The sequence below is a fragment of the Nicotiana tomentosiformis genome, chromosome 12, assembly GCF_000390325.3.
Source record: "Nicotiana tomentosiformis chromosome 12, ASM39032v3, whole genome shotgun sequence".
NCBI classification, from domain to species: Eukaryota; Viridiplantae; Streptophyta; class Magnoliopsida; order Solanales; family Solanaceae; genus Nicotiana; species Nicotiana tomentosiformis.
The window spans coordinates 121,996,799-122,021,674 of NC_090823.1; the positions used below are offsets into that span (position 1 = coordinate 121,996,799).

Consider the following 24,876-nt stretch of genomic DNA (forward strand, 5'->3'; position numbering starts at 1 on the left):
CGAAATGACCGATCGGGTTGTTACATCCTTCCCCTCTTAGAACAATCGTTCATCCTCGAACGAGCATAAAGACATACATTAAGTGGTAAAAAGATAAGGATAACGGCTTCGCATAACATGCTTGGTCTCCCAAGTCGCCTCCTCGACCGGCTGACCCCTCCACTAAACCTTCACGGAAGCAATGTTCTTTGAACTCAGCTTTCGAACCTGCATGTCCAAAATATCCACTGGCCCCTCAACATAAGATAGATCCTTGTCCAACTGGATTGAGCTGAAATCCAACACATGAGCCGGATCGCCGTAATACTTCAGGAGCACAGAAACACGAAATACTAGGTAGACCCCTGCAAGATTGGGAGGCAAGGCAAGCTTATAAGCAACCTACCCAACGCGTCGCAACACCTCAAATGGGCCGATAAACCATGAGCTCAGCTTTCCCTTCATAGGCAAAACCTAGAGCAAGACCTGCTCTCCAACCATGAATGCTACATCGCGAACCCTCCGGTCCGCATAACTCTTCTGTCTGGACTGGGATGTGCGAAGTCGATCCTGAATCACCTTCACCTTATCCAGGGTATCCTAGACCAAGTCTGTACCCAACAGTTTGAACCGACCCACTGGGGACCGATACCGCTTACTATACAGAGCCTCATACGGTGCCATCTGAATGCTCGACTGATAACTGTTGTTGTAGGCATATTCCGCAAGTGACAAGAACTGGTCCCAAGCACCCCCAAAATCTATGACACAAGCGCGGAGCATATCCTCCAATATCTGAATAGTGCGCTCGGACTGTCCGTCCGTCTGAGGGTGAAATGTTGTGCTCAACTCAACCCGAGTACTCAACTCCTGCCGTACAGCCCTCCAGAACCGTGATGTAAATTGCATACCCCGATCGGAGATGATAGACACCGGTACGCCATGAAGCACGACGATCTCGCGGATGTAAATTCGAGCCAGCTGATCGGAAGAATAAGTAGTCATCACATGAATGAAATGAGCTGACTTGGTCAGCCTATCCATAATCACCCAAACTGCATCAAACCTCCGCTGAGTCTGTGGGAGTCCAACAACGAAATCCATAGTGATTCGCTCCCATTTTCACTCCGGAATCTCCAACTTCTGAAGCAACCTACCCAGCCACTGATGCTCATACTTCACCTGCTGATAATTTAGGCACCGAGCCACTTACTCCACTATGTCCTTCTTCATTCTCCTCCACCAGTAATGTTGCCTCAAGTCCTGATACATCTTCGCAGCACCCGGATGAATGGAGTACTGCGAGCTCTGAGCCTCCTGAAGAGTCAGCTCATGCAAACCATCTACATTAAGCATACATAGCCTGCCCTGCATCCTCAATACGCCATTATCCCAAATAGTGACCTCCTTAGCATCACCGTGCTGAACCATGTCCTTGAGGACAAGCAGGTGGGGGTCATCATACTGGCGCTGCTTGATACGATCACAAAGAGAAGACCGAGAGACCACACAAGCCAATATTCGACTTGGCTCAGAAATATCCAATCTCACAAACTGGATGGCTAAGGCCTGAACATCCAATGCTAAGGGTCTCTCTGCTGCTAGAAGATATGCTAAACTCCTTAAACTCTTCGCCCGACAACTCAAAGCATCGACCACCACATTGGCCTTTCCCGGGTGGTACAAAATGGTGATATAATTATCCTTAAGTAGCTCCAATCACCTCCACTGACGCAAATTAATATCCCTTTGCTTGAACAAATGCTGCAAACTCCGATGATTAGTGTAAATCTCACAAGGAACACCGTACAAATAGTGGCGCCAAATCTTCAGGGCATGAACAATAGTTGCTAACTCAAGGTCGTGGACATGATAGCTCTTATCATGCACCTTCAGCTGTCTGGACGCATAGGCAATCACCCTACCATCCTGCATCAACACCGCGCCAAGACCAATACATGACGCATCACAATATACAATGTAAGACCCTGAACCTATAGGCAATACCAAAATTGGGGATGTAGTCAAAGCTGTCTTGAGCTTCTGAAAGCTCTCCTCACACTCCTCTGTCCACCTGAACGGAGCACCCTTCTGGGTCAGCCTGGTCATAGGTGCTGTAATAGATGAGAATCCCTCAACAAAATGACTGTAATACTCCGCCAACCCAAGAAAACTACGGATCTACATAGCCGATGATGGTCTAGGACAACTCTGCACTGCTTCCACCTTCTTCCGATCCACCTTGATCCCATCACTCGATACTACATGGCCCAAAAATGCCACTGAGTCTAGCCAAAACTCACACTTAGAAAATTTCGCATACAACTTCTTTTCTCTCAAAGTCTAAAGCACAGTCCTCAGGTGCTCCTTGTGATCCTCCCGAGTCTGAGAGTACATCAGAATGTCGTCAATAAATACAATGACGAAGGAGTCAAGATAAGGACGGAACACAATGTGCATCAAGTGCATAAAAGCTACTGGGGCATTGGTCAGCCCAAAAGACATCACAGAGAACTCGTAGTGACCATACCGAGTCCAGAAGGCAGTCTTCGGGATATCTGGCTCCCGAATCTTTAACTGATGATAGACTGAACATAAGTCAATCTTGGAGAACACTTTAGCACCCTGTATCTGATCAAATAAATCATCAATACGAGGCAATGGATACATGTTCTTCACTGTAACTTTGTTTAGCTGGCGATAATCAATACACATACGCATAGAACCATCCTTTTTCTTCACAAACAAGACATGAGCACCCCAAGGTGACACACTGGGCCGAATGAAGCCCTTATCAAGCAACTCCTATAACTGCTCCTTCAACTCCTTCAATTCAGGAGGAGCCATACGATATGGAGGAATAGAGATGGGTTGAGTGCCTGGAAACAAATCAATGACAAAATCAATATCTCTGTCGGGCGGCATGCCCAGAAGATCAGCTGGAAACAATACTGACATCTCTCACATAAGCTAGATACGCGTCACACCCCTTCTCAACCATTTGTTGAGCTTTAAGAAATGAAATGAATCGGCTGGGAGTATACTCTAAGGTACCTCTCCACTCTAATCACGGTAAACCTGGCATAGCCAGCGTCATGGTCTTAGCGTGACAATCAAGAATAGCATAATGGGGCGACAACTAGTCCATGCCCAAGATAACATCAAATGTACCATGTTGAGTAATAATAAATTGACTCTGGTCTCAAAACCACTAAGAGCAATCAAACACGACCGATACACGTGGTCCATAATAAGAGAATCTCCTACAGGGAAAGATAAATAAAAAGGGGAACTCAAAGTATCCTGAGATACGCCCAAACATAGGGCAAAATAAGAGGACACATATGAATACGTAGAGCCTGGGTCAAATAATACCGACGCATCTCTATGACAGACTGGAACAATACTTGTAATGACAGAGTTGGAAGCAACTGACTTTGTACGAGCTGAAAGATCATAATACCTGGCTTGGCCTCCCTCTCTAGGGCGACCTCGACCTCCCCGACCTCCACCTCGAGCTGGCTGAGCAGGTGGGGCGGTAGCTGGTGCTGGAATCATAGCCTGAGGACCTGGTGGAGCACGTGATGGCTAAGAAGTCTGTGGAGGTGCAACCCTCCTAAGTCTAGGGCAATCCCTCACCATATGGCGAGTGTCGTCACACTCAAAACAACCCCTCGGAGTGCGTGGCTGCTATGATTGACTCGGGCCAGGTGTGCTGGACTAGCCGCTAAAAGCACTTCGAGCAGGAGGCACACTAGATACTGGCGGTGCATAATAAGGCTCCTGGGGCCTAGAAGGGGATGGAACACCACTGGCGGCTGGAAGAGATGAATGAACGGGGTGACTCACATGATCCCTACCATGGCGAGCTGTTGGGGCATGAGATCCAGAATAAGAACCAGTCTTTCGAGACCTCTTGGCCTCTCTCTCCTCTCGGTCCCGAGCAAGCATGCCCTCCAATCTCCTGGCAATACTCACAACCAGCTGATAAGGGATATCTATATCCAACTCCCTGGCCATACTAATATGGATACTAAGGTGGAGTCCCTCAATAAACCGTCTAACCCTCTCTTGAACTGTAGCAACCAAGGCCGGTGCATGTCGGGCCAAATCACTGAAGCAGACTGCATACTCTGACACAGTCATAGCACCCTGGCGCATCTACTCAAACTCCGCGTGCCATGAGTCCCTGAGGCTCTGAGGGACATACTCTCTCAAAAATATGTCTGAGAACTGAGTCCATGTAAGTGAAGCTGCCTCATCTGGACTACTCAACTTATAAACACGCCACCACTGATAGGCTGCTCCTCTAAGCTGGAAAGTGGTAAAAGAAACCCCACTCATCTTCGCTACTCCTATAGGACGGAGAATACGATAACACTCCTCCAGAAAACCCTGAGCATCATCTGCAGCCAATCCGTTGAAGGTAGGTGGGTGGTACTTCTTGTACCTCTCAAGTCTGAGCTGCTCCACCTCAGAAATGGTTGTCCTAGTCTCATGCTGAATTGGAGCTATCGGCGGCATAGGAATGAACTATGGGGCCTGATCAACCTGGACTCTCTGCTCAGGAGTGCGGGCTGCGGGAGTCTATGCCCCTCCCCTGGCCTGAGATGTGGCGGGAACTAATGGAATCAATCCAGCCTGAGCTAAGGTGCTGAACATGCTCATGAAATGGGCTAGAGTCTCTTGGAGGGCTGGTGTAGCAATAGGAACCTCCGGTGCCTGCGTTCCAGCTGGAGCTGCTGGGGGATCCTCTGTCGCAACTCGCGTGGGTGCTCTGGCTACACCGCGTGGTCGTCCTCTACCCCGGCCCCGGCCTTTGGTGGCTCTAGCAGAGGACACGGGTGCCTGGTCATCAGATCCTCCGGTACGGGTCCTCACCATCTTGAGAAAGAATAGATTACAGAAGTTTAGAATTTTTTATGCCAACAAATTTCGCACGACAAGGAAGAAGCATAATTTTTCCTAACAGTTCCATAGCCTCCCGAAGATAAGTACAGACGTCTCCGTACCGACCCGCAAGACACTAATAAACCGGCTTGTGACTCACGACACCTATGAACCTAGAGCTCTGATACCAACTTGTCAATACCCAAATTCTCCCTCCGTGAATCGTCGTGATGGCGGCACCTAGTCTCTAGGTGCGGAAATGAAATGAAAATCATGAATATTTAACAACTAACAGTAACAGATATTTTAATAAGCAATGGAGGTGCCGCTCGGCATATACAATAATCAACTCTCGAAATATACATGACACTCCCAAGACCCGGAACACCGTAAGTCACAAGATTCTACGAAGTTCTAACTATTCTATACATCAGTGTCTATAGAAATAAGAGAAGAATCAACATAGGGGGATAGAGGGGGACTCCGAGGATCTATGGGCGCGGGCAGATGTACCTTGAAGTTCTCAGAAAACAGCAACGACTACAACTAAGGATGAGGCTGGTAATATAAACCTGGATCTACACACGAAAAATATGTACAGGAAAGGGCGTGAGTACACCACAGTGGTACCTAGTAAGTGCCAAGCCTAACCTCGGTCGAGTAGTGACGAGGTCAGGTCAAGGCCCTACTTGTATATAGTAAATAAGCAGGAGAGTATAACAATATAATGAGAGGCTGAAATTTAAACAAAGAGAACATAGCAAAGTAGCAACGCAGAACACAGGGATAAACAGCAGGGGATCTCCCGAGATACCGCCTCGTAGTCCCAAAATAAAAGTGTAAGGAGATCTCCCGAGGTACTGCCTCGTATTCTCAAAAGTAAATATGTAGGGAGAACTCCCGAGGAACCGCCTCATAGTCTCAAAAGTAAATGTGCAGGGAGAACTCCCGAGGAGCCGCCTCGTAGTCTCAAAAGTAAATATGCAGGAGGGGTCTCCCGGGATACCGTCCCGTAGTCCCAAAGTCAATACGCAGCTCAAACAAATGAATATAATAGTTATAGTAAGAAACCTATAATTTAGACTAAGTACAAGTCAAGAAAGAAGCGGGATTTACTAAACATGCTGCAAAGAGTTTAAATAGGCAATTAGGACATGTAGACATGCTATTCTAGGCTAACGGGATAACTACACATGCTAGTATACTCAGTTAAGATGAAAACAGGCTATTACTTGGTAAAGAAAATTAGGTTTTTCCACAAATAGCCCGTGTACGCACTTGTCACCTCGCGTACACGACGCTCACATATCATAACAACACCAAATCCTAAGGGGATTTCTCCCATACAAGGTTAGGCAAGGCACTTACCTCGAACCAAGCTCAATCAATTGGTAACAATGCCTTTTCCACGAATACACGGCTCCGAATGGCCCAAATCTAGCCAAAATAAATTACATACCATAAATACAACTATAAGAAATCAATCTTTAATGAAATCAAAGCTAAAGCAAGAAATTAGAAAATTGCCCGAAAAGTTCCCCCGGGCCCACGTCTCGGAATCGGGTAAAAATCACAAAATATGAACACCCGTTCACTTATGAGTTCACTCATACCAAAATTACTCAAATCCGATACTAAAATCTCGACCAAAATTCCAAAATTCTGTCTAAGAACTTTTCTCAACTTTTCCCCAAATTTTCAACCCTAAATCCGAAATTAAATGGATAAGACAACTATAGATTAATGGAATACAACCTAAAATGTGTTAGGAATCATTACCCCAAAGCGTCCTCTGAAAATCCCTCGAAAAATCGCCAAAACCCGAGCTCTCAAGTCCAAAAATGAAGAATGAAATCAACCCTCGCATTTAACCCTTTTTCTGCCAGAGATCTCACTTCTGCGAGCCTTCAACTGCATCTGCGAGATACCATCGCAGGTGCAAGGCGGTTTGGGTCCGCATCTGCGAACAAGGCCCGCATCTGCGGGCCCGCACCTGTGCTCTTCTTCCGCTTCTGCGTGTCCGCTTCTTCGGATCTCTCGCCGCACCGGAGGCCCTAGCTTGATAGGGCCTAAACCGCTTCTGCGGCGCCGCACCTGCTACCCAAGTGTGCAGGTGCGATTACACCAGGTGCTGCAGCCTCAGCAATTGCATAAGTCCCAAAGTCAATCCGTTAAGCATTCGAAACACACCCGAGGCCCCCGGGACCTCAACCAAACATACCAACCAGTCCTAATATACCATACGGACTTAATCGAGCCCTCAAACCATATCAAACAACGCTAAAATCACTTATCATCCTCCGATTCAAACTTAAAAAACTTCAAACTTCTAAATTCGACAACTGATGCCGAAACCAACTAAACCACGTCTTATTGACCCCAAATTTTGCACATAGGTCATATTCAACCCTACGTACCTACTCTAACTTTCGAAATTGGGATCCGACCCCGATATCAAAAATTTTACTACCGGTCAAAATCTCCAAAACTTCGACTTTCACTATTTCAAGCCTAAATGAGCTACAGACCTCCATAACACAATCCGGACACGTCCTTAAGTCCAAAATTATCTAACGGAGCTAACGGTACCGATGGAACTCCATTCCAGAGTCGTTTTCTTACAGTTCCGACTGCGGTTCAAATCCTAAGGCTTAAGCTTCCGTTTAGGGACTAAGTGTCCCAAAATATTCCTAAAACCAAAACGAAACCTCCCGGCAAGTCACAATAGCAGAAATAGATATGGGAGAAGCAGTTAATAGGGGATTGAGCCTATAACTCTCGAAACGTCCGGTCGGGTCGTTATAATTTATTTAAAATTTATTTATATAAATTAAATAAAACGATCGAAGTCGGTCGGTTTTGTCAGTAAATTAATATTTTAAAATTTTAAAATTGAAATAACGACCGAATTCGGTCGATATTTGTGAGGTCAAACGGTCAAACATTTTTTTAACATTACCGACCGAAATCGGTCGGAAATTTGTTAATTAGACCACACTAGACGGGTTTCTTCCCTATTTTCATCTTTTCACTCTCTCTCTTCTATCTCTTATCCATCTCCCTTCCCCACCGATTATTTTCCTAATCCCACCCAAAATCAAGTCACTCACCCCCAAACAACGAAGCCACACCTCTTCTCTCTCACTCCTAAGCCCCTTTGCCGCCGCCACCACTGTTCTGTGCCTCCACTACCACCACTGTTGCACCGCCACCACCACCACTACCATTTTGACTCCTCGGCGGCACCACCACTGCCATTGTTGTTCAAGGTTAGTAATCTATCTTATTAGATTTTTAATTTTTAATATTCGGAATATAATTTTATGCATTTTTTAGGATTTTAGTCTATTTAGAATTTCTGTGACTAAATAGGGTTCTTGAACTACATTAAATTTAGATTTAGAATTGAACTACCTAAATTTCAATTTTTTAGGGTTTTTGGTTTGAACTACATTAGATTTAGAATTAAGGTATAAATTATGAACTACTTTAAATTATGAACTTATGGTTCTTAATAGAATTCAAATTAATGCATTTAAATTATTTGATGTATAAATTAATTTAAGGTATAAATTATGAACTTAAGGTATAAATAACGAACTACCTTAAATTATGAACTTATGGTTCTTAATAGAACTCAAATTAATGCATCTAAATTATTTAATGTATAAATTAATTTAAGATATAAATTATAAACTTAAGGTATAAATAACGAACTACCTTAAATTATGAACTTATGGTTCTTAATAGAACTCAAATTAATGCATTTAAATTATTTAATGTATAAATTAATTTAAGGTATAAATTATGAACTTAAGGTAATAATAACGAACTACCTTAAATTATGAAGTTATGTTTCTTAATAGAATTCAAATTAATGCATTTAAATTATTTAATGTGTAAATTAATCTAAGGTATAAATTATGAACTTAAGGTACAAATAACGAACTACCTTAAATTATGAACTTATGGTTCTTAATAGAATTCAAATTAATGCATTTAAATTATTTAATATATAAATTAATTTAAGGTATAAATTATGAACTTATTATAAAATCATAAGCTAATTGAATTCATAAGCTTATTATAGAATTATAAGCTTATTATAGAATTATAAATTGTAGAAGTTATGGTTCTTAATAGAATTCAAATTAATGCATTTAAATTATTTAATATATAAATTAATTTAAGGTATAAATTATGAACTTATTATAAAATCATAAGCTAATTGAATTCATAAGCTTATTATAGAATTATAAGCTTATTATAGAATTATAAATTGTAGAAGTTATGGTTCTTAATAGAATTCAAATTAATGCATTTAAATTATTTAATGTATAAATTAATTTAAGGTATAAATTATGAACTTATTATAGAATCATAAGCTAATTGAATTCATAAGCTTATTATAAAATTATAAATTAATTTAAGGTCTAATTATATGATTAATGATAGAATCATATAAGCTAATTGTATCCATTTATATATATATATATATATATATATATATATATATATATATAGTATGTATGTATTTATTTATTTATTTATTTGTTCTTTGTGTAGATGGAATATCGTAGTTGGATGTATAATATGAATTATCCTAATCGTCGGTTTTTTAGGGAGGAATTTATAGAAGGGGTTAATGAATTTATTAGACATGCAATGTCACTTGAACCATTTTAAATCGGAGGGATGATTAGGTGTCCTTGTGTAAAGTGCAAGTGTTTGCATTTTTGGATCGGAGAATGTTAAGACTCATCTTTATAAGAAAAGGGTTTATGAATAATTATTTTGTGTGGACTAGTCATGGAGAGGTTGATGGTACTGATGGTGTATTTCATAACGTAGTTATTGGTGAAAGTAGTAGGTCGGTGGAGAGTAGCGTTCAACATCCTAGATACCATGAAATGGTTGCGGATGCTTTTGGGATGCACTTCGATTTTGAAACCCGTGAAAGTATTGAACAACCTCCTAACGAAGAGGCAAAATATTTTTATAACAGTTAGAGACCGCTAGTCGTCCATTAAGGGAAAGGAGTATGCACTCTCAGTTGTCTGTTGCGGTTAGATTATTAAGTATCAAATCATATACTAATATTTCTCAAGCGGGAATGGATTCTTTCATTGGCCTTATGAGTGAACTAGTTGATCTAACCTTCAATATACCTGAAGATTTCTATAAGGCTAAAAGATTGATTTCTAAGTTAGGACTCTCGTCTATGAGAATCGATTGTTGTGAGGATGGTTGCATGTTGTATTATAAGGGTGATGCAGATTTAGAAAGTTGTAAATTTTGTGAAAAATCTCGTTTTAAAAGGGTTTCCAACGGGAAGAATGTTGTTGTGAAGTCGATGCACTATTTACCTCTTATTCCTAGATTAAAGAGGTTGTACGCATCGATGAGTTCCGCTCCTCATATGAGATGGCACTATGATAATAGAAGGTCGCGCGGTGTTATGTGTCATCCTTCAGGTGGGGAAGCTTGAAAGCATTTTGATAGGACATATCCAGATTATGCTAGTGGGTTGCAAACCTAAATATGCCGAGGGCTAGGCTTCGAACCTGGAAAAGCGTACTGATATGGTTGAAGGAAAGCTGACTCATATGAAAAGTCATGAGTGTCATGTATTCATGGAAACCTTAATCCCTATTACATTTTGTGGTTTGCCTGAAAATATATGGAAACCCATCACAGAGATAAGTTTGTTCTTCAAAGACTTATGTTCTACCACATTAAGGGAAGAAAACCTTTTTCAAATGAATCAGAACATTCCTATAATCAGTAATAAGCTGCAAAGGATTTTTCCATGTGGTTTCTTTGATATGATGGAACACCTTCCAATTCACCTTGTACACGAGGCGCGATTTGGAGGGCCGGTTCAATGCATGTGGATGTATCCATTTGAGAGGTAATGATCAAACCTTGATTTATTCTTGTAATTTTCTTTAACATTATCGTCTAATATGACAATGTGCAGGACTATCGGCAAGTGTAAATGATTTGTTAAATAGAGGAATAGGATTGAAGGATCCATATGTGAAGCCTATCTTGCAAAGGAAACTGCCCATTTTTGTTCTTACTACTTCGACAGTCATGTGCCATGTGCTAGAAATAGGCCCAATCGGCACAATATCGTGATTGAGATTGATCCATTATATCCACCAATGTCCATATTCAATCAACCAGGTCAAGGTTCTAAAGATCTAACAAAAAGGGGCCTAAGTAGTATGGAGTACAAATCAGCTTCAAACCATGTGTTGCTAAATTGTCCGAAAGTTCAACCCTTTCTTAAGTAAGTGTTGACGTAAGATTAATTCACATGGACTACTATTTAATTTGGTTGATGCAACTAACAAATAATTTTCAATGTGTCTCTCAGTGACTTCGTGAGTCAATTTGGCCATGATGCTGTATATTCTACATTTGAGGCATGGTTTAAAGAGTGTGTAAGTGCATCTTACATACTTTCTCACATGTGAATATACATACTTGGTCACTTGTAAATATACTTGCTCACTTATGATTTATTTAACACTACATGTAGGTCAATAATCCAAACAACGGTGTTAATCAATTTTTGAAAGACATATCTTGGGGACCTGCACCTACGGTTACAACTATGTCTAAGTATTTTGTGAATGGTTACAAATTTCACACCGAGGAATGCTCCAAGTATAAAAAAATTAATAACAGTGGGGTGTGTGTCAAAGGTAGTGAAGGCAACCAAGATGGGAAAAATGGTTATTATGGTGTGATCAAAGAGATTCTAGAATTGTCATATTCAGGTTGGCCAAATAAGAAGATCTTACTTTTCCGATGCAAGTGGTTTGACCCAACACCTAGAAGAGGTACAAATGTACACTCACAGTACAACATAATTGAGGTTAATAAAAAGAGGAAGTATGATCGCTATGATCCTTTTATAATTACAGAAAAAGTTAGGCAAGTGTATTATGCTCCATATCCATTGCGGAGGGATAAGGCTGATTGATTGGTTGTAATAAAAACTAAGCATGTTGGTAGGGTGGAAGTTGAGAATGTGCTAGATGTTGCTTACCAAAACGATACCTCAAGTGTTAACCAAATGGGGGATGATCAGTTAGAAAATGACTTGGAGCATCCTCAACGCATATTAGAAGAAGTTGATATGGAGGAAATAACAATAATAGAAAATGAGGATGAAGAATCACCTAATGAAAATGAAATAAGTGAAGAGGAAGAATTTTCGGACGAGGAAGGATACTTCGAAGACGACTAGTATGTTAGTTTTTTCAAGCTCTCTCAACATATATAGATTTATATTCTCAATTCTAACAGTTTCTTTAATTTATGCAGATGACCGGTAGGGGCCGGGGTAGGTCTAGGAAGGATAAAAGGCCTATTGATCATGATGATGGTGCTACACCCTCGCTTCCTTCCACTCCACACTTGCATCCCTCCGCTGCTGATGGACGGCAACAATCTTCTAGGCACACATACATTCCACCACATCTATCTACTCATCAGACTACCTACCATTCGCCCTCCCAGAAGTATTTTTACCATTCTCCGCCACAGGGCTATACCCCGCTTCCTCCACAAGATCCTGCATATAGTTACATGGGTCCATCGAGTCATCAGTCACAGAGCCATGTGGTGATACGCCGGCAATCTTCTCCATTTACTTCATCACCAGCTGGATCGCATCCATCTAGATTTCAGCCAGCAAGATCGCAGTAGTGGTCTGGATCACAGTAGTGGTCTGGATCTCTGCAGGGGTGTGGATCGCAACAATCTTCATCAACGACCCCGTCTCCCTCTCTACGGAGTTCGTCTCCTAGCATTCCTAGACTTCGCCTTCGGGATAGTAGCGATGAGCCAGATGCCTCCCCTTCTGCGCATGCTTCAGATTCATCGGAGGAAGATGATCCAGAGGAAGTGCGGTATGATTGTTATCATAGGATGATCATCAGGCCTGAGGGCAATGGGTAAGATTTATTTATTACTTCTTTATTTTTGCTGAATTATAATAGCTAGTCTTGTTTATTTAATGTAATTGCTATCTTGCAAGTTCATACCTAATAATCGGACTACAAAGATAAACACTGAAGCTCTTGGCCGGTTGTATGATGCACCCTATGCGACTTGGAGTGACTTTCCACCGGAGCTCGTGCAGCAAATTTCAACCAATTTAAGGTTTTAATACAATTCTTATCTATTTAAGCATTATATTAATAATATTTTCATCTAACATTACACACTTCATTTGTAGACAAAGTGTGCCTGGGAGGACCAGCATAACAGTGTCATTCTTGCAAATTTTGAGTTCAAATGTCGTAAGAGACTATCTGATTCCTTCTATTCTGCTCGGAAGAAGAGCAAGAAGCCTTCATGGGTTCTACCACACATATGGGAGGATCTGCTGAGGCAGTGGACCACTGAAAAGTTCGAGAAGAAGAGTGAACAAAGAAAAAAGGTCCGAGCATCTGAGAAGGGTGGCTCCTTGCACTGTGTGGGCGCAAGGAATATGGGGACTGCGAGGAGACTACTGGTAATTCCTTAAAATATTTAATTCTATTTTTATCGAACTATATTTATATATTTTAATTTAGTTAACATGTTTTATTATATTTGTAGGAAACAAATATGGGAGGAAGATGACTCATGATGAGTTCTTCATGGAGTCTCACATCCGGAAGAGGAAGGCACTGACAGATCCAACTAGATAGGTCAAAGACCGGGCGAAGACTGCATATGTAAGTTTCATAACTACTATAACTTGAAATTAATGTTTATAATATTATATAATTAATAATTTTCTATCTTCTAAATAAAGGGTCGCTACAAGATTAATGTGGAGGAGCACACTCCGAGCTTGCCACCGAATTAGCAAGGCGAGCGACTACCCCATTCAGACGAAGAAGCGCAGAGGATATTGTTGGATGTTGTCGGTTGTCCTAAAAAGGGGATAGCATACAGACTTCCATAGAGATCATTTCGGCGCTACAGGGCTAGATTGCAAGGTATAGGGACTTCCGCCCAAGGCGAGGCAATTGATAGGTCGACTCTCTTATCTATGGAGAAGAAGATCGCAAATCTGACAACAGAGCTTGAAGAGACAAAGGCTAGAGAGCAAAAGAGATATGAACAATTTGATACCCTTCAAGTTCAGCTAGAAAAGAGGGACCAACAATTTAATCTCCTTCAAGGTCAGTTGGCCAATCTTCTTGTTAGTGGTGCTTTACCCATTCCCCGGTCTCGTGAGCCTTCCCCAGATGCTAATCCTTCTCGTCGTGATCCTTCAAACCATGCCGACGATGAAGCTTCTAGTAGTGAAGATGGAGATGATGCAATACAAAACACTCATTGAATGGTGTGTATTGCTAAACAAAGTCTTGAACTTGTGAATACATAGTTGGGAATAGTTTTGAATGATGATTGTATTGTTGATATTATTTTGTTATTGAAAATTTGTATAGTTGTTGTTGTGGTTGGCGTTGTTGTTGTTGTTGTGGTTGTGGTTGTTATTAGCGTTGTTGTTGGTTAATTGTTGTTGTGGTTGTTGTTGGTTAATTATTGTTATTTTTGGTTAATTATGATTTAATGGAAGCAATATAATGCTGCCATTATAGGATGAATATTGGTTGTAATTGGTAGGTGGTATAGCCTAAAAGCAGGCATATTCTGTCAGGTTGTTTTCTAGAAAATCAACCGATTTCGGTCGGAAAACTCATATTATTTCCCAAAAATTCAAAATTTCCGACCTAACTCGGTCGGTAATTTCAATTAGAAATATGCAGCTTTTTGAAATTTCTGACCGAAGTCGGTCGGAAATTACTTTTGTTATTTATTTATTTTTTTGTCTACTAACCAATTTTGGCCGGTTTGTTACAATTTACAAAGAAATACAAAATTATTATATATTTATATTTCCGAACGATGTCGGTCGCCATTTTGAAAAATAAATAAAAAATAATTTAAATAATACCGACCGACTTCGGTTGGTATATTTATTTTTGTTGTCAATCAAAGCGTTGAATTAATCGACCAACTTCGGTCGAAAAATTGCGACCTAACCTTAGCGACCATTAATTTTCTGACTAATTAAAAGCGGTCCGAAATAGGTCGCTTTTCCTTTATTTTCGATCGATTTCGGTCAGTTTTGGTGGACAAAATTTGACAGTTTTGTAGTAGTGATTATTAGTTGCATTTTTTAAGGAAAAGGATCAAATATGTCTTTGTAGTCTGTATCATCCGAAATTGAGTAATTTTATTTTTTATAAGACTTCTGGTCTAATATTACCCCGCCATTAGGAAAAATAATATTTTTGATCTTGATATCTAATAGGAGCTCATATCAGAGGATAATTGTAAATCATTGTCAGAAATTGAGGGATAATTTCCGAAGAATTTGAGCATGAATGTCTTTATTTCATGTTGTTTGTGGGGGGGTAAATACAAGAGGATTTGCTAACGCCAATTGTATGTATGCAAAAGTGAAACATATGGAAAACTTGAATAATTTAAAATAGTTATGGATTAATTTAAACCTCTCTTTTTTATAATAAGAGACTTAAGGGATAGTATTAATTTTTTAAAAATATTAGGGTTGTTTGGTTGATGGTTTGAAATAATTAATCCCAACAAAAAATCACGCATAAGATAAATAATATTTGATTGGCCATGTAGGAAAAATTAATCGCCTCATAATTAATGTAGCATTTGGTTGAAGGTATTATAAAAATACATGCATTAAATTATACGGAGTATCTACGTATTATTTTATGTTGGATAGAATCCAGGAGTAAACTATCTAAAAATAAATAACAACCTCTTCATTATTAATCATTACACATAACAATCGATTCATTATTAATTTTTGCATTTGTTTACCCGAAAAATAGATGACAATTGAATTTATATGCGGTTCTAAGGATATGTGGTATAATTTGGTACAAATTTATAAAATATATAAATGAATATCGAAATAGACTGTAAAAGAAATAAATGCAAACCGAATAAATTAATTAGCCTAAGCCTTCAAGTTTTATCACCCTCAAACTGAATGGAGAGTAACTGATAGGAGAACGATATGACTAAAATATCAAAACCAGGAAAAAGATAGTATATTGCCTTATATTCTATGAATCTGAATGAATCTGACTTACAAATAATCAGACCCCCTTTATATAGTGGGGAGGTTCTATTCTTAATATGATTTTTAAATACAGCAAGGAATCTCATGATAGATTAATTAATTGTCCTCTCATTGATATGCGCCGTAATTTCCGCCGAGATTCTCGCCCAAATGCGGATATTCCGGCTTTCTGTTTTTTGGCTTGATAAGCTTTCCTCGATCGAGGCCGATCTCGGCCTCGATCAGTCTCTATTTAGCCCGATATCGATATTGGCCGGTCTCTATTTAGCCCGATCCGGATCTTGGCCGATCTCAAATTTGACCAGTCTCTATTCTGCTCGACTTTGATCTTAGCCGATCTCGATATTGACCGGTCTCTATTTTGCTCGACCTTGAATTTAGCCGATCTCGATCTTGACCGGTCTCTATTTTTCTTGCTCTCTGGGTCTCGAGCTCAGTAACCTAACTTCGCATCATGGCTTGATATTACACAAAGTTGAACCTTGGTCTATCATGTTCCAATCTCGATTATTCATACGAAGGAAAAACTCAGTTTTGACCGTATACAGATAGTCCCCTCGTTTCTCGAAAAGATGATGACGAGAAACGATACGAATTCCCGAATTCTGACTCGGTGGATGACGATGTCAGCGAAGAGCCCGATTATGATGTATGTGACAAACGCCCTGTCGATTCAGTTACCAAGGCATTAAATGCCTGTCAGTCATTAGTTTTGAACCGTCATTACCAGGCTATAAGTACCCAAACCCTCATATTCATTCAAAACCTTTCACTCAGAACTTATTCTCTACTCTTCCATCTTCTTCAAAAAATCCTTTTGCTTCACAATTCTCGCACCGCATCCAACCTTAATTCTTTCTTCCTTTGATCATCAATGGCAAAAACCTCCAAAATAGTGCCGCAAAAAGAGGTCGCTTCTTCATCATGACCCGCCGGTGGTGGGGATGCGGCGGAGCCTCACCCTGAGGAATTCTATAACACCCCAAAAAATTTTGAACATTTTCCCTACGTTATCAATGCCTACTAGGCAACTCTATGACTCGTTTGTTGAACCGATGATGTCACCATAACGAATCACCATGTTAGCGCTATTGGTAGTGACCTTCATGTCTCTTAGGATATAACCTCCTGAAATACCGTGCTCAACACGTTGATGGATTCTTGAATAATTCCAGCAAAATCTCGAACCTCGTTATTCCTATTTGTAGCAAATCTATAGAGCATTGTAGGTTCAGGTATGTCAAACAAGAAGCATCATCCCGTGATCAAATATATGGGATAGGAAATTTTATGGTCATAGTCAAGCTAGTACATCTTAGAGTAATTGTTAGAGGTCGCCAAAGGTTTAGTTTGGATATTCGGCATAGTGATTTAGAGTTGAAGAAAGTGAATGGGTTATTTTCAATATTTTCTGCATGAGGATGCTATGTGAATTGTTAATAAAGGTAAAATATGTGAAGTCACATTAGACCTTATGAAATTTTGAAAGGAAATAGGCTAAACAATGAGTATGATGTTTCCCCTATTATTGTTCTTCGTGTACTCGGTGTCTCATGTGTCTATGTCTAATAAGGTGAAGATAAGGGATAATGGGATCGTGAGGAGCAACTATTTGCTATCCTTGTTAGAAAAGTCCGGGAGTTGAGATTGCCTCCGTTAATGTGTTATGGCGAAGTCTGTAAGTCGAGGAGACCACATGGATGGGCAAAAGTGTTAAGGAAATAAAATGTTCCCCCTTGAGTGTATAGTTAAATGATTGTGATTTGAAAGGTACTTCTGTGTGTTATGATTTAAATATGTGCAGCTCATGTCCAGATACCACTATTGATAGCATAATGCCTGTAATGATGAGATTAGTGACGTCGTTATACATGGTGATATTTGTCAGGTTGTGGATATATTGTTAGGAAATATTTTGGTATTACTCTGGCAGGTGGATAGGCCCAGTTACAAGGGAGACTCTGGTAAAAGTTTTGAAAATATAGGGAGTTAGCCAAATTTTGAAACTACCGGTGGGGGAGAATGTAACACCCCGAATATATGACAGATTTTGACCCTCCTTTGAGGACGAATGATCCTAAGTGGGGGAGAATGTAACACCCCGAATTTTTTTGAAGTATTTCAGTGTAAAGCCCCGTAAATTTCGCAAGTGAATTCAAGGTTTCATGGTGCCGGAGTAGGCTTTCGTGGTTCGAACTTTTTGGGTTGAACAATGCATCGGAAGGTAAAGGAAACTTTTTGGAGGAAAAGCGCGTTTATGCGGTCTATTATGCGACCGCATAATCACTCTGCGGGTCGCATAATGGCCGCAGAAGTGAGCAGGAGAAGGGCCAGTCTGGGGGCAATTATGCGGTCGGCTATGCGACCGCATAACTGTTATGCAGACCGCATAGTGACCGCATACACGGATAATTTTTTGATTATTTTGGTCTGTAATTATGCGACCGATATGCGGTCCGCATATCCATTATGCGGTCGCATATGCGATCGCAGAACCTGTTCCGGAGCTCCATTTTTGGGTTTTTAAAACCCGACCCTACTTCGTTAAATACACACTTTGGGTCATTTTTGAGCAAAAATCTGATATTTTAGAGAGAAGGGAGAGTGTTTTAGAGAGAGAAGAAAGCCCTAGGCTAATTATTCATCAAGTCTTGCACAAAGCTTGGAAGATTAACAATGAAAACCCACAAGTTCTTCATCTAAGAGGTAAGGTTCCATACCCTAATTTTCAATTTTGAATTTGGGTAGAAGATGGTTGATTAGGAGTATGATTCATGGGTATGAGATTATTATTTATACATGCATGTACCAATAAGAATTGTGGGAAGATTGTTGAGCTGAAATAAGTAAGGATTGGGTTGTGGAGTAAAGGAAATCTTGTAGAAGAACCTTGTGGTTAAATTTGTACACCTAGTGTCTGATAAAATGCTCAAATGAGCTGAGACCATGAATATCTTCCTAATTATGGTTTAATTTTGTTATGTCTCAAAATAGATCGGGATTGCTAAGAATTTCAGATCATTCTAGAGTTAAGGAAGCTCGATTGAGGTATGTTAGCTAAAATTTCTCTCTTGGAATTGAATTCCATAATGTTTCCGTAAGTTTTAAAGTATGGGTTACGTATTAAAAGGTTATGGCTTTGAGTCGTGTTTCAATGAAAGATAGTATGCCAAATTGTGTGAGCAAATCTCAATATTCTTAAGACTCTTAATTGCTCATATGTGTACCTAAAGTCTTGATTTGAAAATGTCTTATTGTTGATAATCTATAAAGATGGTTGGAAGTGAAATAAGTTAATTGGGGATATAGAGTGTGGCTAACGTGCCAAGAATTTAAGTTATGATTGTGTCTAGTAGTGCAAATGATTTGAGAAGATGCGATAAAGAATGTGAAATGAGCCTCGACTCAATTGTTTAAAAATGACTTCGAAGATAGAATTGTCTACAAGCTTTTGTACTAAATTCATGCCCATTAGTGGCTGCTTTAACTAATGCTTTGATTTATAAATATATCTAGTGTGATTCGAGTTTTATATACTCATGTGTTGAATTGGTACATTGTCATTGCTAGGGAAGAGCATTGTAAGAATAAATGGTATATTGACTGTTTATGATTTTCATGTGTGTTTCTATTGTTGGTTGGTATGCCCCATTCTTTGGGAAGAAACCATTTGTGTTTGAAGTTTCCATTTCAAATGGATTTGAAGTATATGATTTCTGAAATATCCTATATGTTGATACTTGATGGTGATCTTATAAATTGAAAGAGGTCAAAGTGGGAAATATGAAATACGGCCATCGTGCCAGGAATAAAGAATCTTGTGAATGGCCTAATGAGCCAAGGAAATATTGTCGTTGTGAATGACTTGAAATACTAATGAGAATTTATACCATGTGAAAGATGTTGAGGTGAGTACAATTGTATTTATGATATTTCTGTTTGCAAATCAAATCAAAAATATTTTTGGGAGCATCATTAGCAATACCGAGGAAGGGTGGGTCATAAGGCCCACACCTGAAACTACACGTGCCGGTGTAAGGATTGATTGGGATTATTTCCCTTACTTGGGATGAAACTGGAACCTTTGTGGATTGGAAAATTCAACTCACACGGCATATGTGGGAAGGCGACCTAGCTGATCGGATGGAGATCAGACGCCATATTGCGCATATGGTGGTACTACTCTTGGTAACAACTTTCTTTCGCATCACATGTCAAACCACATTGTTCGTGGGGATATGGCCTAGCCGATCGGGCGTGATCGGATTCCGTGCTAACAAAGACGGTGGTATATCAGTGCTAATGATCCCCCAACCAAAATTATATATGAAGTTCGCATTTTGAAAATTATTATGTTTTAATTGGACGTTTGGATATTGTTGATTGTGACTTGCTGTTTCTATGTGTTGCCTTCTTTTCTTATATGGGCATTGTATTTTGAAAGAGGATTTTTAGCTATACATACTAGTGCTATTCGACAGTACTAACGTCCCTTTTGCCGGGGGCGCTGTATCTTTAATAGATGCAGGTGGTTCTTCAGCAGGCGGTATTGATCAGTGATAGCAATACACTCTTTTCAGCTAATTTGGTGAGCCCCACTTCATTTCGGGGTCATGTATCTTTGGTTTCTCATGTACAGTGTTTTGAGGTATAGTCGGGGCCTTATTGCCGGCATTTCCATATTACTCTTCTATTGTACATAGAGGCTCCGTAGACAGGTTGTGGGTTATGGTTGATGTTGGGAATTGAACTAGAAATGTTGGTACTTGAAAATTATGTTTTCATTAATTCTATAAACTCGTAATATTTTGGAAATTATGAATGAAACTTCTAATGGGAATGAAAAGGAAGTTGTTAATAAAATCTTTTCAGTGATTGATTAATAGAGTACATCTCCTCTTTATTCATGGATGAGTTTGGGTAGAAGGAAGTCTAATAGGCTTGCTCGGCCGGGTTCTCTCGGTTGAGCGCCGGTCGCTCTCTCTGAGTTTGGGGCATGACAAATTCGTTCCGGTAGGGTGCTCAACCGTCGTCGATTTTAAGGTTGAAAAACCCTCTTCAGTACCGGGCCGATGTGAGCCGATCTCAAGGTACCAGTGCACAATCACTGAGAAAATCCTCGACAAAGTAAAAAAAGAGTGCAACTGGGGCGAAAAGCACGTGGTAGTTCCATCGCCTGAAGAATCAATTACTACTCATGTGGAGGGGTTCTTAAGTGTTTATACTTATCCTTTCACGTTGGATCCCTTAGACGCTGTCATCGTCGCCTTTTGCAAGAGATATGATGTGGCCCTCGACCAGATCCACCCTTCTTTCTGGAAAATAATGATTCTTCACCGATTCTTTTCGAGCAAAATCGAGGGGTGTCTTTTCACCCTCGATCACCTCATGCGCCTTTATAGTCCCCGACTCTATCGAGGAAGGCTAATCAAACTTGCGCATTGATCCACTAAAGCACCATTCTCGAGCATAGACGAGACTCGTGACCGAGGTTAGATGGGCCGATTCGTTCGAGTTAGAACTTCGGACCTGATCCCTGCTGATGACATGCCGTTTCCTAAGAAATGGAACATGAATCGTGAGTATGATTCCCCTCCGAACGTTTAGTTCTGTGGTTCTGCTTTTCATTTTCTTGATCCACTTTTTCTATGCTTGTTACAGTTGTGGCCCGGATGTCAGAATCGATCCCGAAACTTAAAAAATGGGTTGAAGGTCTGATGCTGCAGAGACCATATTCTGAGCGTGCTTGGATGGAACTATCGAAGGGTCGATGGGAGGCCCGTAGTCATGGTGAGTCTCTTTCTTAGATTGTTTATCGTTTCATCTTTTTCTCTTGCTTACCCACTTTTTTCCTTTGTAGGCCTTGGGAAGGACGTTGCCATGAGGCCCAGGCCCCCGCCTGGTGACGAAGAGGTCCCTGCTCCGAAGCAGTCAAAGAAAAGAAAATAAAAGAGGCTCTGAGTTCTCCGGTCTCGGAAAAGAAAAAACCGATGAAGAAATCTCGCAAGCCCAGGGGGTTCCGGTATTATGCCTCCGGACTCGATCCGCCGATTAAGGGATGATCTCAAAGAAGGAGAAGAGGAATTAGCCTTTGTGCGGGCTAATATTGTGATACAACAATCTTTCGAATCGGCGGAGGTTGATAAGGGAGCTCGGGACATAATTCTTGAACAAGGAAAAGCCGAGGCCATTACGTCCCGAGATGAGATGGTCGAAGGAGAGACCGGGGGAAAGACTTCTCGGGTAGCAGAAGATATCTCGAGAGATGAGCTCGGGATAATCGACATTACTAGATCCCCTCAGATTTCAGATGCTATGATCCGTGAAGCTAACATGCTGGAAAGTCTATCTTACGAGGGCGTTCAAGGGTCGAGTGATATTCATGGATTTCTGGATGGGCTTGAGTCCGCTGCCTCGGAGGATATTATCGGGTTCGGTGGATTACCGGTACCGAAGAAAGTATCATGCGAGTGCTAATCCCGATCGTAGGCGGAAAATAGTGATCTCTGTCCCGGAGGATGCCCGAGTTTTCTCTCCCCCCATGGGGATTGCTAGTTACCTTCGGTCCTTGGTGACCGAAAAGGATCCAGCCATGATGAACGTTGTAGGTGCCGCTTGCCTTTTCAACGAGACCCAACATGCTCTGAATCGGGTAACCTCGAGGGTATCTCTACTGTTTCTTTTACACTTAGAGTTGTAGATAATTCTAACATCTTCTTTATTGTTTGCAGGCTTCGGTGTTGCATCACGAGGCTTTCCTCCGAATTCGGTAGGAGCATGAGGCCGAGGTTCGGAACCTCACTGAGAAGAGTGACACATACAAACTCCTTAGTGAGAAGTTTTGGGCAGATTTGGCAACGGCTCGGGATAAGCATGCTGAGATAGCTGAGCAGGTATTTTGAGTACTTCATGATAGTGAAGATGAATTGGAGATAACTATTAATGATCTAATTCTGCAGGCCCGACAGAGGTTAGAACAAATCGGACGACTCCAAACACAGGTGGATGCGATACAGGCCGAGGCGGAAGAGTTTAAAAAGAACATGGACATTCTAGCCTCAAAAAAAGAGATCGTCCAAGCTCAATTGGAGTCAGTCAAGACCCGGCTCCAAGATGCGAAAGAGAAGGCTTCGGTGCAAATCAAGGAGCTTCAGTATTGGTTAGATTTGGCCGTTTCTGATAAGGCAAGCTTGGCCGGTGAACTCGAAATGGCCAGATCCGAGATGATCGAGACTAATAAAAGAGCTGATGCTAAAGTGACTCAGTTTAGGGTCGATGTTGAGGTCAACCAGGCCAAGGGCATGGTTGAACATGTAAAATGGCAAGCTTGGAGGGAAGCTCTCGAGGGAGTCAGTGCCCAGGGCTTCGATATTGTGGCCGAAATTGAAAATGCCAAAGCGGAGGAAGCCAGGTCCCGAAGGTTGGTCTTCTCTGAGGAAGACTCCGAGAGTAGCTCAAGTGAATCCGAAGACAGAGAAAATCCCGAGGATGGAGATGCAACCTCCGATGAAGACCAAGCCAAGTAGGACATTAGGTTTCTTGTTTTCCTTTTGCCTATTTTTTGAGGTCATTTTTTGGCCGTTGTAAATTTAGGCCGATTTTGCCTTTGTAAAAAACTATTATGTATAAATATATGGCTTTTCTTGCCCTTATGGCTCTCGTAATTTTCCTTTGTTGTATTTGTATTTACAAAGGTTGAAAATGCCTTAGCACCAAATAGTAAGGTTGTGTTCGATGGTTCGAACAAATCTTGCCTTTGTTTCCTTTCTTAAGTTAGATATTTTTCCGAGGGTAGCCTTTTAGGACCGGTTGTCTGAAGTATTAACATTTTTGAATGCCTATTTTTGTTACGGATTTCAGACGTCTCCGAGCTGTGTTAAATCGGCCGTAGCCTTTTAGTTTGGTAGTTACCTAATTTTGGGCTTGTTCTCCCGTTTTATCTGGGTTTGCCCGAGATATTAGTTACCGAGTGGGATGGCCGTGATTTTTAGAAATTGGGGCATTGCCTATTAGGTCTTTTGGTCCCGGGCCCCGATGGCTTGGGCTGTTTGAGTCGGGTGGCAGTCCCCGAGTGAGGGAGAGATCGTTTGTATTCCGATTAAGTATTGCCCTTGGGCTTGTTTATATTCAGAAGTACGAAGCTCTTTGCAAAGAAGGAAGAAAAAGGAAAAGAACATATTTCTATTTATTCTCGATCGAAACAGGGTTCAAGCAATCTATATGGGCACGGTTCGATTTGACCGTTTGACCCTTACAATAAATCCTATTTCTCGAGATCCTCCTTTTATGAAGTAGTTTCCTTTCTAGAGTTGATATTCGAAGATAATGCATATCCGAAGGTAGCCCCCAGTATTCGAGGTTAATTGCAATGGAACCTTGGATAATGTCGAATGAATCTCCAATGCCGATTTATAATCGGGCTTGATTCTAAGTTAGCATGATTAATTGTTGCCTCGTTAAAAACCTTGCCGAAAAAACCCATTTGGGACAAAACTCGATTTGAGAAAAAAAGAGTGCAACACGTGCTTTCAGACCTAAGGATTTCGTGTCGTTTACTAAAACAGCCTATTGTCGTTTCTTGTCGACCACCTGCGTGTGTTAATCTGAAAATAGGAAAGGAATAAAGAAAAGGCGTACCTTAGCAGTAGTACCATTTCCGGCGAAATATGTTCCAATTGCTTGGTAGTTATTCCCCATTCATTGTTCCGAGCTTGTAAGACCCTTTTCCGGTGACCTCAAGAATTTGGTACGGTCTTTCCCAATTTGGGCTTAATTTCCCTTCATTAGGATTTCGGGTGTTGAGGGTGACTTTTCTTAGCACTAAGTCCCCGACATTAAAATATCGAAGATTAGCTCTTCGATTGTAG

The 24,876-nt window shown here is 40.7% G+C and overlaps 1 protein-coding gene across 1 annotated transcript; it reads left to right on the forward strand.

Annotated features, from left to right (window-relative positions):
• The first annotated feature begins 22,036 nt into the window (after positions 1 to 22,036).
• On the forward strand, positions 22,037 to 23,535 carry LOC138903327 (uncharacterized). Its single transcript, XM_070191273.1, has 2 exons — positions 22,037 to 22,456; positions 22,969 to 23,535. The coding sequence occupies exons 1-2, from the start codon at positions 22,037 to 22,039 to the stop codon at positions 23,533 to 23,535; spliced, it is 987 nt and encodes a 328-aa protein (XP_070047374.1).
• The last annotated feature ends 1,341 nt before the right edge of the window (positions 23,536 to 24,876 follow it).